The sequence below is a fragment of the Camelina sativa genome, chromosome 13 (genome assembly GCF_030686135.1).
Source record: "Camelina sativa cultivar CO46 ecotype springtype chromosome 13, ASM3068613v1".
Taxonomy (NCBI): domain Eukaryota; kingdom Viridiplantae; phylum Streptophyta; class Magnoliopsida; order Brassicales; family Brassicaceae; genus Camelina; species Camelina sativa.
The window spans coordinates 6045708-6060224 of record NC_141892.1 but is presented as its reverse complement, the minus strand read 5'-3'; the positions used below and the strand labels follow the sequence as shown (position 1 = coordinate 6060224).

The following is a 14517-nucleotide window of genomic DNA, read 5'->3' as shown; positions in this document are numbered from 1 at the left end:
ATATAACATTTTGTTTATTGATGTTACAAGAAATAAAACATAGTGAGTGATCATCATCATTCATGATGTCAACTTTTACTTGTTTTCACATACATACACTAGCCTAAGTGTATATTTGAGATTTTTCATGTTTTCATATTTTTGGCTAGATTGGTTTCTTTTCCGAAATCGCAATTTGAACGGAATCATTTCTTTTGTTTTGTGTACACACAATATTCAAAGAAAACCAAATAAATCGAGACACTAAAAACTGTATGGAAGTATAAAAAATACAAATGCGTGTACCTCAATTTGTAAATTAGTACCAATTTGATTGAAATTAAAGTGTAGGGGTCATAATGTAAAGAAACTGAAACATGAAGACCCATCTGATATATAGTTGAAACACTTGACAAATAGGGTTTTGGTGTAACCCCTTTCCCCTGCTGCGTCGTTTATCCTAATCGCGCTTCCGTCGCCGTCGTCATCTCCGGTCACGCTTGTCGTCGTTTCCATTCCAATTTGAATCGGTAAGTATCTTCCTTTCTTCTTACCACATTCTTCTAGGGTTTCGATTTCGTCCTGGGTCGGAGAGATCGGCCGATCAGACTCATTTTAGGTTTTGATTAGAACTAGTGAAAATCTCAGATTTGATCGCGTATTTTTGGAAATTAGTGCTTTTGATAGTTCTTTTGATTCAGATTTACGGAAGTTGAAGAAATTTAGAGTAGTCGAATCTGAAATGTAATAGCTTTTGAGGTTGATCACTTTGATTTGTTTGTGATAGTGATTACATTTGAAAGAACTCAAAAACTGTGAAAAGATTTGATGAAATGGTTTGTATTGTATTTGATTCAACTTGAAATGTTTGAATTGCTATTTGTTGCTTGCAGATTTCTGGAAAAAAAATGAATTTTTTTAACTCAGCAGCATCATTATGCAGAAGAGTTAGCTTGAGGGAACTGATCATTGAGGTTCCTGCTTATAGTGGCAGTAGCATTTCCGGTATATTTGTTACCTATCAATCTCCTCTGTATATTGATCATCTTTGCAGGTTAACTCATTTGTGTTGTTTATTGTTGTTATTCTGCTTCGTGTATTGGGGGGGGGGGGGGGGGGGGGGGGGGATGTTAAAAGATGGTTCTTCAAGTGGGTTGAGTTTGGTCTTGAAGCGTTGGGCTACAAAGAAAACCGCTGGTTCTACAAAGAATGGTCGTGACTCTAATCCCAAGTTTCTCGGTGTTAAGAAATTTGGAGGAGAGGTAAGAACAGTCAGGTGAATACTTTTTCGATTGAAGTATATGATTGTAGAAACTTATGCTTGTATGTGTGACTTTGCAGAGTGTGATACCGGGAAACATCATAGTTCGTCAACGCGGAACTCGGTTCCATCCTGGAGACTATGTCGGGATCGGTAGGGATCATACTCTGTTTGCATTGAAAGAAGGCCGAGTCAGGTTTGAGAAAAACAAGATAACTGGACGCAAATGGATTCATGTTGATCCAAAAGGTGGTCACGTTCTTCACCCTATCTACAGAAACACTGCAGCTGCAAAATCGACCAAGTTGGAGACAGCTTCATCATCTAAGTTGGAGTCAGCTTCATCGTCGTGAAAACTCATCGATTTAAAACCAAAGGTGTCTTCATATGATCTCTTGACTAAAAAAAGATTGATGAGTATCAGAACAGCAACACTCAAGTTTAATAACAATCTGCTGTTTTTGTTTTTGCATTTCAGTGTTGTCTGGATATTGATGATGTGCCTGTTTTAAGCCATGCATAAGTTCATAAGATTACAATTCATTCTATTCCCCCAAATGTTTGTTAATGAACCCTGAATATTTTTCATGTGTTTATAAAACAGACAAACTTATCGTTGATAAATTAGTTATCGTCAACTAGTGTAGTTTTTTTCAAACTTGATGACAAGACAAATTGCATTCTTCTTCACTCATTTTTTATTTTTCTTTGTTGTTTGTTGCTGAAAAATAATCACTCACCGATTGATTGTATGTGTAAATAATTTTTCGGCCCATTATAAACCCATAAGGTAACTGGCCAACATATTATGCCTCAGGCTTTTGCTCTACGTCGTTTTCAGAGTTCAGACTTTATACTCAGTTTCAGTCAATCCCAAAACTAAAAGTAAAAATTATGTCATCAATATTGAAAGTTGGTAACAAACCCTATCTAAATTAGTAAATTTACAATATACATTTTGAATAGTTAAATTATTATATATTATTGTCTAACAAATAGAAACAAATTAAATGCTATTAGATACGTTAAACTTGAATTTCATAGATTAAGGCTTTTGCAGAAGTTTTGGGTTGACTGAACTTATGGTTTTGTCAGGTTGCCCGTTAAGTGATGATTTTTAGGACAAGGATTAAGTGAGATATTCAGTTTTTTTATCCTCGCACTTCCATCCGTTATATTTGATGAGTTGTCTACAGAATTTTCTATAATTACGTAATAATAATATTATTTAATTATAAGTGTCTTAAAAGTATCAAAAATATGTCTTAAATTTCTATTTGAAGACATTTTTATTTACTTTCGAACACTCTTAAACCATCTAAAAACACTTTTAATTAAATAATATTAAAATTAATTATAAAAAAGTAATTAGATACTCACAACAAAATAACCAATGGAGATGGTTTTAGTATCTTATTTTGTGTTGGAATTTCTGCTAGGTTTCCTCTTTCTATTACTAGTTCTTTGATAGTTTGATCCCGTTCTTTCAAGCCTGCTAGGATCGTTCAAAGACTTAGTTTCTTGTTTTGGCTATGGCTTTCCTGGGTTCAAGTCTTAATAGCTTGGATCACTTGGTGGCCTTTCTCTAAATGTTGTCTTAAGTTTGGTTTAGGTCATTTAGGTGATGTGGTATTTCCTTGGTTGCTGTAATCTTTCTATAAGATCTTTTTTTTTATCTTAATCATAATCTTCAAGTTGATAAAAAACCAAAAAGAAAACTTGAAATTTGAATCAGTATGTATATTTGATCGTGTTGAAAATTTTCAGTAAGACCAGCTTTCTTTTTTTGGCATAATGTGGAACCAACTTGTATTAGTCATTAAAACAGTTTCCTCAAATTCTTCTCAAGTTTTCGTGCAGTGCACATTAATAATTTTTTTGTATGAATTATTTCTCAATTTTTTTACACATTCAATTTTCCCAAAATAAAACAATCAATACAATAAAAATTCCTTGTTTTTCACCAGGTGCTGATACATCAGCTTTTGTATTGAAAGAGAACTTAACACATCAGTAAAAATAGATCATCCATTAATACAAATCATAAACAATTTTGCTTGCCTAATAATAACATTTTAATAATCTGAATTTTATAAAGTCCCAAAATCTCAGCAAACGGAAATCTGATTTCTCAATTCTCGCTTCACCGTGTCTCAAGAACTCGCCACCGGCGTTATCGCCCATAATCTGAAGAAACGGAAACAGAGAAAAGTGTAGATTTAGGGTAGTACACCGTAGGCAACTCCGGTTAGTGGTGGACCTGTTCTTTTAAATGTCTCTACAGCACCTCCTTCGAGTGACCCTAATAGCAATGAATACTTTTTCAATGCATCCTCATCTGAATCATCTGACTTTTGAGCAGCAGAAGAAGAATCAGAGACAATGACAAGGGATTGCGCTCTAGAAACTTCCTCAGGTTAGGATCAAAAAGGTCGGAAAAGTTAGTCCAGCCTTTGGACTCGATTTGGTTGCAGACCTCAGTTTCAGCGCTGGTCTTATTAGAGGTAAAATTTTGAATTTCGATCGCATATAACCACGAATTCGGACCAGGAGTTCCTGGGTTACAATTTGGTTTAGAATTTTGAGCTGGTTGTTGAATTGGTGTATGCTTTGGCTATGGTACGTTGGAAGAGGAGCTGCTTATGATCATTCTCGTTCTTATTATAACGTTGGGGAGCCATCTCTGTGAGTTAAAACAAATTACGTCTTTTTATTCTTTTTGGTTTGAGTTTTAGTTTTTTAATACTTCAGATGATGATTTTGGAACATTCTCTTGTTGATAGGAATAAAGTTGATTCTCTTATTGATGAACTTGTTGTTAGTACCAAGATGCTTGTGAAAGCCACTACGAAAGAAATCGACAAGTAGATAAAATGATGAACATTAGGCAAATTATAGCTTGTTGCATTGCAGCTGTCAAGTAAATGTCAGTATTTTTTCTATGTTCTTTAGATCAAGAATGTTGGGGGCTAGGTATAACGTTCATATCTGAAACCTCTCAAGAATATGTGCCATAATAGGTTTTAGCTTCTCAAGATTGTGATCTTGGATTTAGTTTTAAGGTGCTTTTCATTTCCTGATTCGTACATTATCTGGTGAAAGTAGACATATTCACCTTCTTGGATACATTAGGTGTTAATAAACACGCAGTTTGCTTTATTGTCCACTTTTTCTGCTCATATGTTTATGTCTATTATACAGACTAATTAAGTCTATATGTCCGGAGGCATTTCTAAATTAATTTTTGAATGATCATCTCTTTATTTGTGTTGATTTAGATCGGTTGTTGTATGTAGACTATATGGGCTGGTTTTGTTACTAAATTTTCTGGGGATTTGAACGGACACGTCATCGTTTTGTGGGTTTAAGATATGGATTTGGTTACTGGCCAAAACATGTTCTTATTAGATACAAATGGTACACTTTTTAAACTTACCTCTTTCAGCTTTTCTTCTCTCCTGTGCTAATAACTTTGTGCATACGGTCGACTGGTCGAGTCACAAAGCTTAAGGAACATCATGTTACTTATATGTGGCTGAGATGCTTTATTGTGATGCAGGAATATATTCACATGAATGAAAAAGCTGATGTGTTATGCTTATGAGATCAAAATGTTTGGATCGGTTGGTATGTCGTCGTCTCTATATTTATTTCATCTTAGTTAGACGACAACTTGCAGCAGTTTCAACGAACTACAAGTCTACAATGCTTTGAATGCCATATGAGTGTTTTTTCCCCACAGATTTCTGCTAATTCTATATGCCTTAGTTTTGGTGTATTCTTAGGTTTTTTAAGGGTGGGCGACTGATAAATATTGTTTGACAGAAATATGGATTCTCATGATATGAGTAAGAGAGATAGCTGTGGAAGGCAGAAGAATTGGAGAAACAAATCCGATTATAGGCCTGAGTTTGAGTTTACCCTTCTGACTCATATGGTTCTGATGATTTGTTGCTTCCCATGAGCACCCCACGAGGTGGAAAGTCACATGAGTTGTAGGACCCGATGCTATACCTCGAGTAATGATTTCACTTATTGTGATGGTGGACAGAATGGAAGAGTAAAAAGAGATCTTCATCTAAAGGATTTTTCGGAGGAAAAACTTAAGGAGTATTATCCAAAAGAGCTGAGAAGTATGTATTTTTTTCCTGATTACTTTGTTTGTGTTTTGGTTTTTTTTAAAGTATATGTTGAAGCTCACTCTATGCTACTTATGAAATTCCTTGTAGGCAAATAAACTACATTAGCAGTCTCAGTTAGTGTATGGGATTAAGTGAATCACTATTAATAATGTGGTAGATGGTTATTGTTTTCGACTTTTTGCTGTCATATTTTTTATAATAGGATGTAAGAGTACATAGAGTAGGAGTATTTGACTTTACTAGGAAATTTTAAATAGATTCTTGAATTGTATGTGCTTCAACTTTTGACTCCTGCTATTTTACCTCCTCTCCTTTTTTGGGTGAAGTATGCCATGTTGCACTACCATTTAGGTTTTTTGTGTTGAATAACTTTATCCAAGAATTTTATCAATACAATATCTTCGCAGATGAGTGCAACTCAAATCAAAGTTGAAAATATACATGTTTTGTATATACATAATGTGTGTCTAAAGGCATATATTCGATGAAATGAAAAAAAAAAAAATTTTAGTTGAAACAGCCATTGCAAACGTCATCAAAATTCCCAACGGTACATCATTCACCACCTTCGGTTTGAGTTAGAAGCATATATTATGATCTCGATATTGCATTACACTCAACTTTAGAACCACATAATGACAATTTTTAGTTGGCAACAAATAAAATAATTATACAAAATTTAACTAGATAAATAAATAAAATAATAATAATTCAAGAAGTAAAAATTACAAGTAAAGGTAACTCATCAAATTCTAAAAAAAGGTATATGTTTTACAAATCATATTTATATTAAAAAAATATTCAAAGTACTATCCCGTTGGTAGTCATATTTTACACATAACAATGTGTAAATTTGATTTTTTTTTCTTTAATATGTTGCTAGATTAACATATATAGCTTGAAGAACTTAATCATAATCTTGTCAAGTGACTGATAAGCTTCCAAATTGATCCTAAGCTTTTCAAGTGATTAAATGGGTATGTTTAGAGGGAGTATTTGTTTAGGATTTAAAGAGAATTTTAATGACTTTAAATAAAGTAGATAAGAACAAATATAAATATGTTGTAATCTTGTAAGAGATAAATTATGTGAGATTTAGGAGACATGTTGAAGTGCCTAAACTTGAAGTACTCTAAGAGATCGATCAAGAAAATTTACAATGTAAACATCAAAGAGTAATCTCATTTACTGGTCTAGAGGGTTTGTGAGTGAGAAACAAATCGAGAATTAATGGTTTGTAAACCTTACACTGATTTGGTTATAAATTTAAAATATATTCAAAAACTAAATTTATGAAATAAAAAAACTCATGATGATGTAAATAATAATAACAAAAAAAATTACTATTGAAATTATCAAAAACTTATGAATTGATTCGAATAACATATTAAATTATGAAATCAAAAAATATAAATAAAAATAAAATAAAATAAAACCAATCTCGCGACATAGAATGTGTTGCTAGAATGTTTTGCTCTCCGACACATCAGCTTCAAGATTAAAGTTGATGTTGACACCTCATAAAAAATCAGCAATCTATCAAACTAAAATAATTAATACATGTCATTATTCTAGGGAAGTTGGGTTTGAAGTATTTTGGTAACGAAAAATGTTAATGGGCCGCAGGATTGGTCAAAGCCCAAATAAAGAAATGTGTTGTGTTAATCATAATAGCTTATATTTTACTGTCTAGCACATATGCACATTTTGGGGTAAGATTTACGACTCATCAAATAAAATTATAGTTATGGGAAAAGTTTTCTAAAGATATGGTAAATAAAAGAGTTGCTGGGCATAATCTGGATCATGTCAAGACCATTAATTTCTTCAATAGAGAATACAAATACGAAATAAAAGTAATTTTTTCTCGAGAGGTAGAGTGTTTTCTCTAGACAACATAATCATTTTTGTTATTACATATTTTGTCTTTAAACTTATTTGGTTGTTTATATAATCATTTTTCCAGTTATTACGTTATCATTATGATTTTTACGAAAAGAAAATCATTCTTTTTTTTATACCAAAATCTCTATACAAAACAAATAACTCAAACCAACATAATATATATATATATATCAAAGGGAAAATTAATAGTTACTTTTATAAGGGAAATTAAGCTAAAAATTTATTTAAATCTTTATAATGATAAATATATATTAATTCAGTTATTTACAATATTAACCATTAACTAAAATAAAAGTAAAAAGATAAGTAATTTGTGACGGAACTTAGTTGACTGATATTTTGGTTTTATTTATGGATCAAACTTAAAACAATGTTTAGAATAAAAAAATAAGATTTTTGTTATTTTCTCGAAGTAAAATAATTTTTCCCTAAAAGAAGATACAAGAAAAAAAATTCATAATCTTGTGTTTTTGCTAAGAGGATGTTATTCAAGTGGTTACCTTATAAATATTAAAATGCATAAAGTATACAATAAAATTTGAGCAAAATCAGAATACTAAATTCCAATTTTTACTGGACTTTTGAATGCTCAATCTTATTTATCTTAAACTATAATTAATTATTAAAAATAGTCCGCATACCAACCAGGTCTAAACAAATTAAGAAAAAATTATAAATAATGTACAAAAACACACAATAAAAGAGTAATAAAAAGAAAAAAAAATCAATCATGGGACGTAGTGCGGATACTATCCTAGTTAAACTAAAACTTCTTTCCTTTGCCACCAAACAAAAAAGAAGAAGAAGATGTCATTGGTTTCTTCTTTTCACAAATCTAGAGAACAGTCCAAATTAATGCCTACTAACTACCCATACGTTCATCGGATATGATACATGGTTCTTCCAATCGCATTAGAGCACATACATAGTAAGATATATGTGTGGTATATCAAACTACACGCACTAACATACATATAATGATATACAGATTATATAGTAAAAAGATTTATAGATAGATCAATAATAGTGTCAGAAAATGTATCATGAAAAAAAAAAAAAAAACATTATCCGTGTTATGGGCATAAAGCTTATTTAATGTTGGTTTGCCTTTTTCTTCCTTATAACTTTTAAGAAAAACAATAAATGAGTATATATTATTTCGTTGTCTATCAAAATCTATAGATTCCGTGTTGATGTAATAAGAAAGACCAATATAATCAAATTATATCCAAATGCTTGAAACGTTGATACGGTGGTTCCCTATTTTGGTTCTGGTAAGGGCATCTGTAATGGCACAAATGATCTTAAAGTAATTATAATAATATTATAATGAAGTAATAATATTATAATGATGTAAGAGAAAGAAAAAAAGAAAAATATATATGATTCAAGATCAATGATCAAGATCAGTCTAAAAGATGCTGTGTTGGAGATGGCCTAAGTCTAAAGTCGTCCAACTCGTTAATATATACCGACATTAATTAAGTGTATAGTTCAATTCAATGTATTCGCGAAGAAGAGAATCGTCTTCGATAGTGAACGAACCATGTTCGATTAGGCAGCGCCATGTTGCAAGATATTGACGCGTGCTAGCTGTCTAGTGTTAAGACAACTTCATATTAGTCAAAGTAAAGGAGGTGTCTTGTGAATTATTATTAGTTCTCTTATTCAGTAATCCGCATATAAATCTTTTAGATTGTTCTAGGCTTGTAGGTTTCTCTTAGATGAAAGACTTTTCAATAGTGGTAAGACGTTTAGGGTAAATGGCATCATTTCTTTACTACTGTTCGTGTCAGCTTTCTTTTTTTAGTTGTGCTAGCTCCTTTTATTAAGGCCACTTTAACCGTCCGTCAACATGAATGAGTCAATTTGACATTTTTAGTCAAATGGAATGGATTATACTTGATAAGTAGTTAAGTACATGAATAAGGCAAACAAGTTTTTTTTTTTTGTAAATATTCGCTATTAGGGTAACCTTTAAGATTTTAATTCGCTTTAATTGAAATGAATTGGTGTACCTTATAAGGGAAGGTTAAGATTTAAACATTTTGGATAAACAACACTAACATTTTGTTTGGCAGCATTGAATCAACAACACAAAATCAACCTCTCAATTTTATGCTTAATTATCACACCACCAATATAAAAATCTCCGAGTTTTGCTTACATAATGAACAATGATGATAACTGGAAATTGCAAGAAAAGATTAATATATTGATATAAATTTAAGTAAATAATTAATTAGTTGTCAACGTCATGGAGATACAAATTTAGCAAAAAGAAAAAGACATGACTCACATTAGATGCTGTTCTATGAACTCTATTTATTAGCCTATATTTATTACACTTACTGTATCTCTTTTTTTTTTATTAACCCTAGGGTGGGGTCAACAAACCATGGTTAAAAAAAAAAAAATCTCCCAAGCAAAAAAAAAAACCCCCATAATGATTATGAATCTCAACCACACAACTTGGATTTCTCATTATCAACAGTCTTCAACTTCTCATCTCTTTCTTCTTCCATGAGGGTTGAAGTAGTAGTTAGGAATACATATTTTTAAACTCCTCATTTTCTAATCTTATATCTTTCCAAAAACATAAACCCATGTCCTAAATTTCCCAAAGATTTCATCTTTACAATTAAATAACAATTTTGTTTAGTGCAATCTTTTTTCTTATCTTCTCCCATCTCTATACAAACTCATACTAATACTTTCTCTTATACCTTTATTTGTATCCAATAACCAAAACCCATCTCAAATTCTCAATTCTTGTTTTTTTGGATAACCCTAAATGTTTTGAGTTGTCAGTCATGGATGTAATAGCAACTACAACAACTATTGTGTCCGACTTGGATTCACGCCAACCCGAAATCGAAGCTCCGGTCCGGATCCAGCCCGCGAAGCCTATTTCTTTCTCAAACGGCAAACGCTGCCACCACAATCATCTTGCGTCCGAAGCGGCTGCGGTTGCGACAACTTACAAAGAATGCCTAAAGAACCACGCCGCAAGAATCGGCGGTCACGCTTTAGACGGATGCGGCGAGTTTATGCCGTCTCCGGCTTTTAACTCCAACGACCCGACTACACTAACGTGCGCCGCTTGTGGTTGCCACCGTAACTTCCACCGCCGAGAAGACGATCCGTTATCCGCTTCCGCAGTCGTCCCGGCGATAGAGTTTCGTCCTCACAACCGTCACCAGCTACCTCCTCCGCTTCCTCCTCATCCTGTGGGAATTCGTAGTCCTGACGACGATGATTCAGCTTCTCCGCCGCCGATCTCGTCCTCTTACATGCTCCTTGCACTCTCCGGAGGAGGAGGAGGAGCTAACACGGCGGGTCTAAGGTCTAGGAAACGTTTTAGGACGAAGTTTAGTCAGTATCAGAAGGAGAAGATGTTCGAGTTCGCTGAGAGAGTTGGGTGGAGGATGCCGAGAGCTGATGACGTGGCGGTTAAGGAGTTTTGTCGGGAGATTGGAGTTGATAAAAGCGTTTTCAAAGTGTGGATGCATAACAACAAGATTTCAGGACGCGGCGGGGCGAAAAGAGCTAACGGCGGAGATAGTCGTGAGAGTGTTGTTCCGACGAATGGGTCGTTTTCTTCGACGTGAGGAAGAGAGTAATACAAAACGTTGGGGAAAAGCGTCGTCGTTTTAGTGGCTAATTTTTTTTTTTTTTTTGGGTTTTATGAATTTTTTTTATAATAATATTAGTCAACGGGTCAAATCTATTTTATATTCCTTCTTTTGTTTTGTTATGTTTTGTAACTGTTGTTTAGAGGGAGGTGATTTGAGTAGCTTCAGACCAAATGCAAGAAGAGAGATAAAACGAGTAACCTCCTAAAATTTAAGAACAAAGTGAACTAATCCAATTGTTTTCTGAACTCCTATACCAAATTTAATTTATTACATGCTTATTTTCGGGTTTATTCTATACAAAGTGGAAAAGAAATGTGAAAGAAATTGTTGAAATTTATGTGACACGAGTACTCAAAAACTAAATTGTATACTCGATAGTCGATGGTGCTAATAGTCATCTACTGTGTGTTAGCTTAGATACTAAAATACATTTTGTCCAATATGATTAGGAGACTGGGTAAGATTAGGTAGGCTCTACGCTAGGTTAATATGATTAGAGAGACCACTCACTTTAAAATATTCTTGCTGTTCTATTAAGGCAAGACTGGTAAAACATCTCAAAATCCTTGCAATGATTATAGATCTAAATGTCAAAAAAGATAAGTAAAATTACATTCTTAGGTACCAAGAGAAAGAAAAAAAGAAATCGTAAATTTGGTGACAGAAATAAAAAGGAATAAAAATCGGAGCCCAAACCCAAAAACACATAAACTAATTAAAACGGGCCAATAAATAAAGCCTTAAGTTATAAAGGCCCAACAAAGAAAGTGAGAGTGTAGCGTTAGGGTTTTAAGAAATCCTATAAAACGCCTCATTCGTCTCCTTCATTGCTCTCTGCGTGCCCTAGTTATTCAGATCGCCGATTTTGCAGTAAGGAGACGAAGATATGGTGCACGTTTGCTACTACCGCAACTGTAAGCTTTCTTCTTCGTTCCTCTCTCGTCTAGATTACTTCTCATTTCCGTTTCGATCTCCGCAGTCATCAAACTTACCTGTTAGATTAGGGATTATCTGATGTTGTTGATCCCACGCCCTGTGTAGTGTTGTTATATAGATATGTGAATCTGAGCTGTTGATTCTGTATATTCATTTCGTGTACTGAATCAATCTCTGATATGAATCTTTAGAGATCTAACCTTGTTGCTGATAAATTTTGGTTTGATTGTGTATTGTTTTGGTTGAATAGATGGAAAGACCTTCAAGGGACCTCGTCGTCCTTACGAGAAGGAGCGTCTTGACTCTGAATTGAAGCTCGTTGGTGAGTATGGTCTCCGTAACAAGCGTGAGCTCTGGAGAGTGCAGTACGCTCTTAGCCGTATCCGTAATGCTGCTAGGGATCTTCTTACCCTTGATGAGAAGAATCCAAAGAGGATCTTTGAAGGTGAGGCTCTTCTGCGTAGGATGAACCGTTATGGTCTTCTTGATGAGAGTCAGAACAAGCTCGATTACGTCTTGGCCTTGACTGTTGAGAACTTTCTTGAACGTCGCCTTCAGACTATTGTGTTCAAGTCTGGTATGGCTAAGTCTATCCATCACTCCCGTGTCCTGATCAGGCAGAGGCATATCAGGTATTGGCTTCTTCTATTTATTTCATTTGTTTCTCTGATGTTAATTGTCTTGTCAAATGGATCTGAATTGTGACTCATGATCCGTTTTTGTTCACACTTCCAAGCTTGTTCTGACTTATAATAGTCTTGATTGGTTTATAAAGTTGTACACGATGAATGATCTTCTCACAATTTGCTCTCGTTTGACTTGTTTATTCTGATTGTCTTTGCTTATAATGTCTTGTTTTGATTCTTGGCATATATATTGATTGCTCATCCTGGTTTTGTTTCTTTGCTTTTTGTTCTAGGGTTGGAAAGCAATTGGTGAACATTCCATCATTCATGGTGAGACTTGATTCACAGAAGCACATCGACTTTGCTCTGACCAGTCCATTCGGTGGTGGTCGTCCAGGAAGAGTGAAGAGAAGGAACGAGAAGTCTGCATCCAAGAAAGCCTCTGGTGGTGACGCTGACGGTGATGATGAAGAGTAAATCTAAAAGTCGCACCGTTTTTAGCTATGAAGCAATCTGCTTTTTGATGTTCTGTAGTATGCAAAACTTTGTTGTTCTTTTTTCAGAGGATTGATTTATGGTTTCGTTTTATTTTACTCGCGGAGATTGCTGAAACTTTGGGTTATCTATTTCTCACAATTTATCTTTAAAAGTTTTGTCTACTTCTTGCTTAACATATATTTACAATGATGCCAAAAGGTTTGAAAAGCCGTCTCTAGATTTAGCAGAAAAATGAATTGGTCTTCTTGATCAAAGTTTTGCAAGATGAATAGTGATCCATTTAAGGCCCAGGCTTATAATTTTGGCCCATTAGCTTTAGCATTATTAGTATTTCTTTTAGCCATTTTGCACTCTAATTATTTAAGTCGATTTTTAATTTATTCTCTTGAAATTTTAGTGATATCACCGTCAGTGATTATACAATTTTAGTGAGATATCACACTACCATTTGTGTCCCAACACTCGGTATCATAGTAACACACGTGTTACATGCGAGCCACGTGGAAACCATCTTGCCATAGTAAAACTATTTTGTTTATACAGAAAAGATTCAAGCAACGGTCGGCTGTTCCGACACGTAAATGAAGAAAAATACTAGTATGAGTATTAATATTCATTAATCCCTCGATGAGAGACATAAGACAACCAAATCAATCCCATTTTCACACGTAGACTTTGAAATCGACTTTTACATTAAATGATTTTTCTTTCTTATTCTACATTACTATGCTCGATTTTGAAAATCTGCCCGATGGAGATGTGAATCTTGTAATTTTTTTACATTTTATATCACCAAATCATTCGACCATCATAATTCCATTATTGTTTAAATAAGAATACTATAGTTTTATATTAGTTACATCTCCACGAATAAAGATTGAAAGGTTATAGTATAAATTATGTTTGAGTAGACGTTTGGTCGGTATAAAACCTTTTCAAATGCTTAAAGTGGATTTCAAATTTTTCTCTGTTTTGACTCTCCATCTACGCAAAGAACAAAATAGTTCAGATTTGGCTAACAATTAATAAAAGTTTATGTAACACACTTGTTATCAGAAAAAAAAAAAAATCTAGAAAACATAACTAAATCAATGAAACAATATAATACACTACAACAAAATATCTGATATGAATAAATAAAATATCCCAAAAACATAAGAAATAAATTATAACCTCGATATCGGATCTTCGATCATGTTGTTATGTTGTATCATAAAAAACCAAAACAAAATCTAAATTCAGATTTTCTTTGAGAGGGGATGACGTGGCAATAATCCTTTGGAAGTTTACTGAAAGAAGATGCCGAACAAAACGGCGCCGGATTTGGTCGTTTTCCAGATCCGATATCCTCTTCTTCCACACGTCTCATCTCACACCGGTCAACACACACACAGAGAGAGATAGAACCGTTCCACGTGGCGAAATCTCCATGGTTGTTAATCTTTTATAGTGACGTCATCAACACCGACACGTCAAACAGTAACCGTTTTAGTTTAACTTAAAGATGATCTCTCTGTGTCTGTGGCACTGTA

At 33.7% G+C, this 14517-nt stretch overlaps 3 protein-coding genes and 1 long non-coding RNA gene across 8 annotated transcripts; all 4 read left to right on the top strand.

The window, feature by feature from the left end:
- Nucleotides 1–1864, top strand: LOC104735541 (uncharacterized). 2 transcript variants are annotated; one of them, XM_010455350.2, is made up of 5 exons: nucleotides 349–509; nucleotides 873–984; nucleotides 1117–1241; nucleotides 1321–1617; nucleotides 1719–1864. In XM_010455350.2, exons 2-4 carry the CDS (start codon nucleotides 888–890, stop codon nucleotides 1591–1593), a joined length of 495 nt encoding a protein of 164 aa, XP_010453652.2. In that variant the 5' UTR covers nucleotides 349–509; nucleotides 873–887; the 3' UTR covers nucleotides 1594–1617; nucleotides 1719–1864. The 2 variants fall into 2 exon arrangements, with proteins under 2 accessions (XP_010453651.2, XP_010453652.2); XM_010455349.3 differs by having other exon boundaries at nucleotides 1–509; nucleotides 1321–1864.
- Nucleotides 1865–3350: 1486 nt separating this feature from the next.
- On the top strand, nucleotides 3351–5556 carry LOC104735540 (uncharacterized). Of its 4 annotated transcripts, none has more exons than XR_015577540.1 (7): nucleotides 3351–3487; nucleotides 3603–3744; nucleotides 3872–3925; nucleotides 4537–4657; nucleotides 4800–4867; nucleotides 5066–5373; nucleotides 5470–5556. It is a non-coding gene; the product is annotated as an uncharacterized LOC104735540 (long non-coding RNA). The 4 variants fall into 4 exon arrangements; XR_015577541.1 differs by having other exon boundaries at nucleotides 3371–3487; nucleotides 3606–3744; XR_015577539.1 differs by having other exon boundaries at nucleotides 5066–5504.
- Nucleotides 5557–9747: 4191 nt separating this feature from the next.
- LOC104735539 (zinc-finger homeodomain protein 8) lies at nucleotides 9748–11170 on the top strand. Its single transcript, XM_010455348.3, has one exon. It carries the CDS (start codon nucleotides 10101–10103, stop codon nucleotides 10896–10898), a length of 798 nt encoding a protein of 265 aa, XP_010453650.1. The 5' UTR covers nucleotides 9748–10100; the 3' UTR covers nucleotides 10899–11170.
- Nucleotides 11171–11685: 515 nt separating this feature from the next.
- On the top strand, nucleotides 11686–13146 carry LOC104735538 (small ribosomal subunit protein uS4z). Its single transcript, XM_010455347.3, has 3 exons — nucleotides 11686–11839; nucleotides 12112–12493; nucleotides 12781–13146. Exons 1-3 carry the CDS (start codon nucleotides 11812–11814, stop codon nucleotides 12962–12964), a joined length of 594 nt encoding a protein of 197 aa, XP_010453649.1. The 5' UTR covers nucleotides 11686–11811; the 3' UTR covers nucleotides 12965–13146.
- Nucleotides 13147–14517: the final 1371 nt, after the last annotated feature.

What these genes read in the sequence shown, in the direction of transcription:
- LOC104735538 (XM_010455347.3), top strand. Translation starts at nt 11,812, where the DNA reads ATGGTGCACGTTTGCTACTACCGCAACT. An exon ending in CGTTTGCTACTACCGCAACT is followed by an intron (nt 11,840 to 12,111) that starts GTAAGCTTTCTT and finishes TTGGTTGAATAG; the next exon opens with ATGGAAAGACCTTCAAGGGA. An exon ending in ATCAGGCAGAGGCATATCAG is followed by an intron (nt 12,494 to 12,780) that starts GTATTGGCTTCT and finishes TTTTTGTTCTAG; the next exon opens with GGTTGGAAAGCAATTGGTGA.
- LOC104735539 (XM_010455348.3), top strand. Translation starts at nt 10,101, where the DNA reads ATGGATGTAATAGCAACTACAACAACTATTGTGTCCGACTTGGATTCA.
- LOC104735541 (XM_010455349.3), top strand. Translation starts at nt 888, where the DNA reads ATGAATTTTTTTAACTCAGCAGCATCATTATGCAGAAGAGTTAGCTTG. An exon ending in TAGTGGCAGTAGCATTTCCG is followed by an intron (nt 985 to 1,116) that starts GTATATTTGTTA and finishes GGATGTTAAAAG; the next exon opens with ATGGTTCTTCAAGTGGGTTG. An exon ending in TTAAGAAATTTGGAGGAGAG is followed by an intron (nt 1,242 to 1,320) that starts GTAAGAACAGTC and finishes GTGACTTTGCAG; the next exon opens with AGTGTGATACCGGGAAACAT.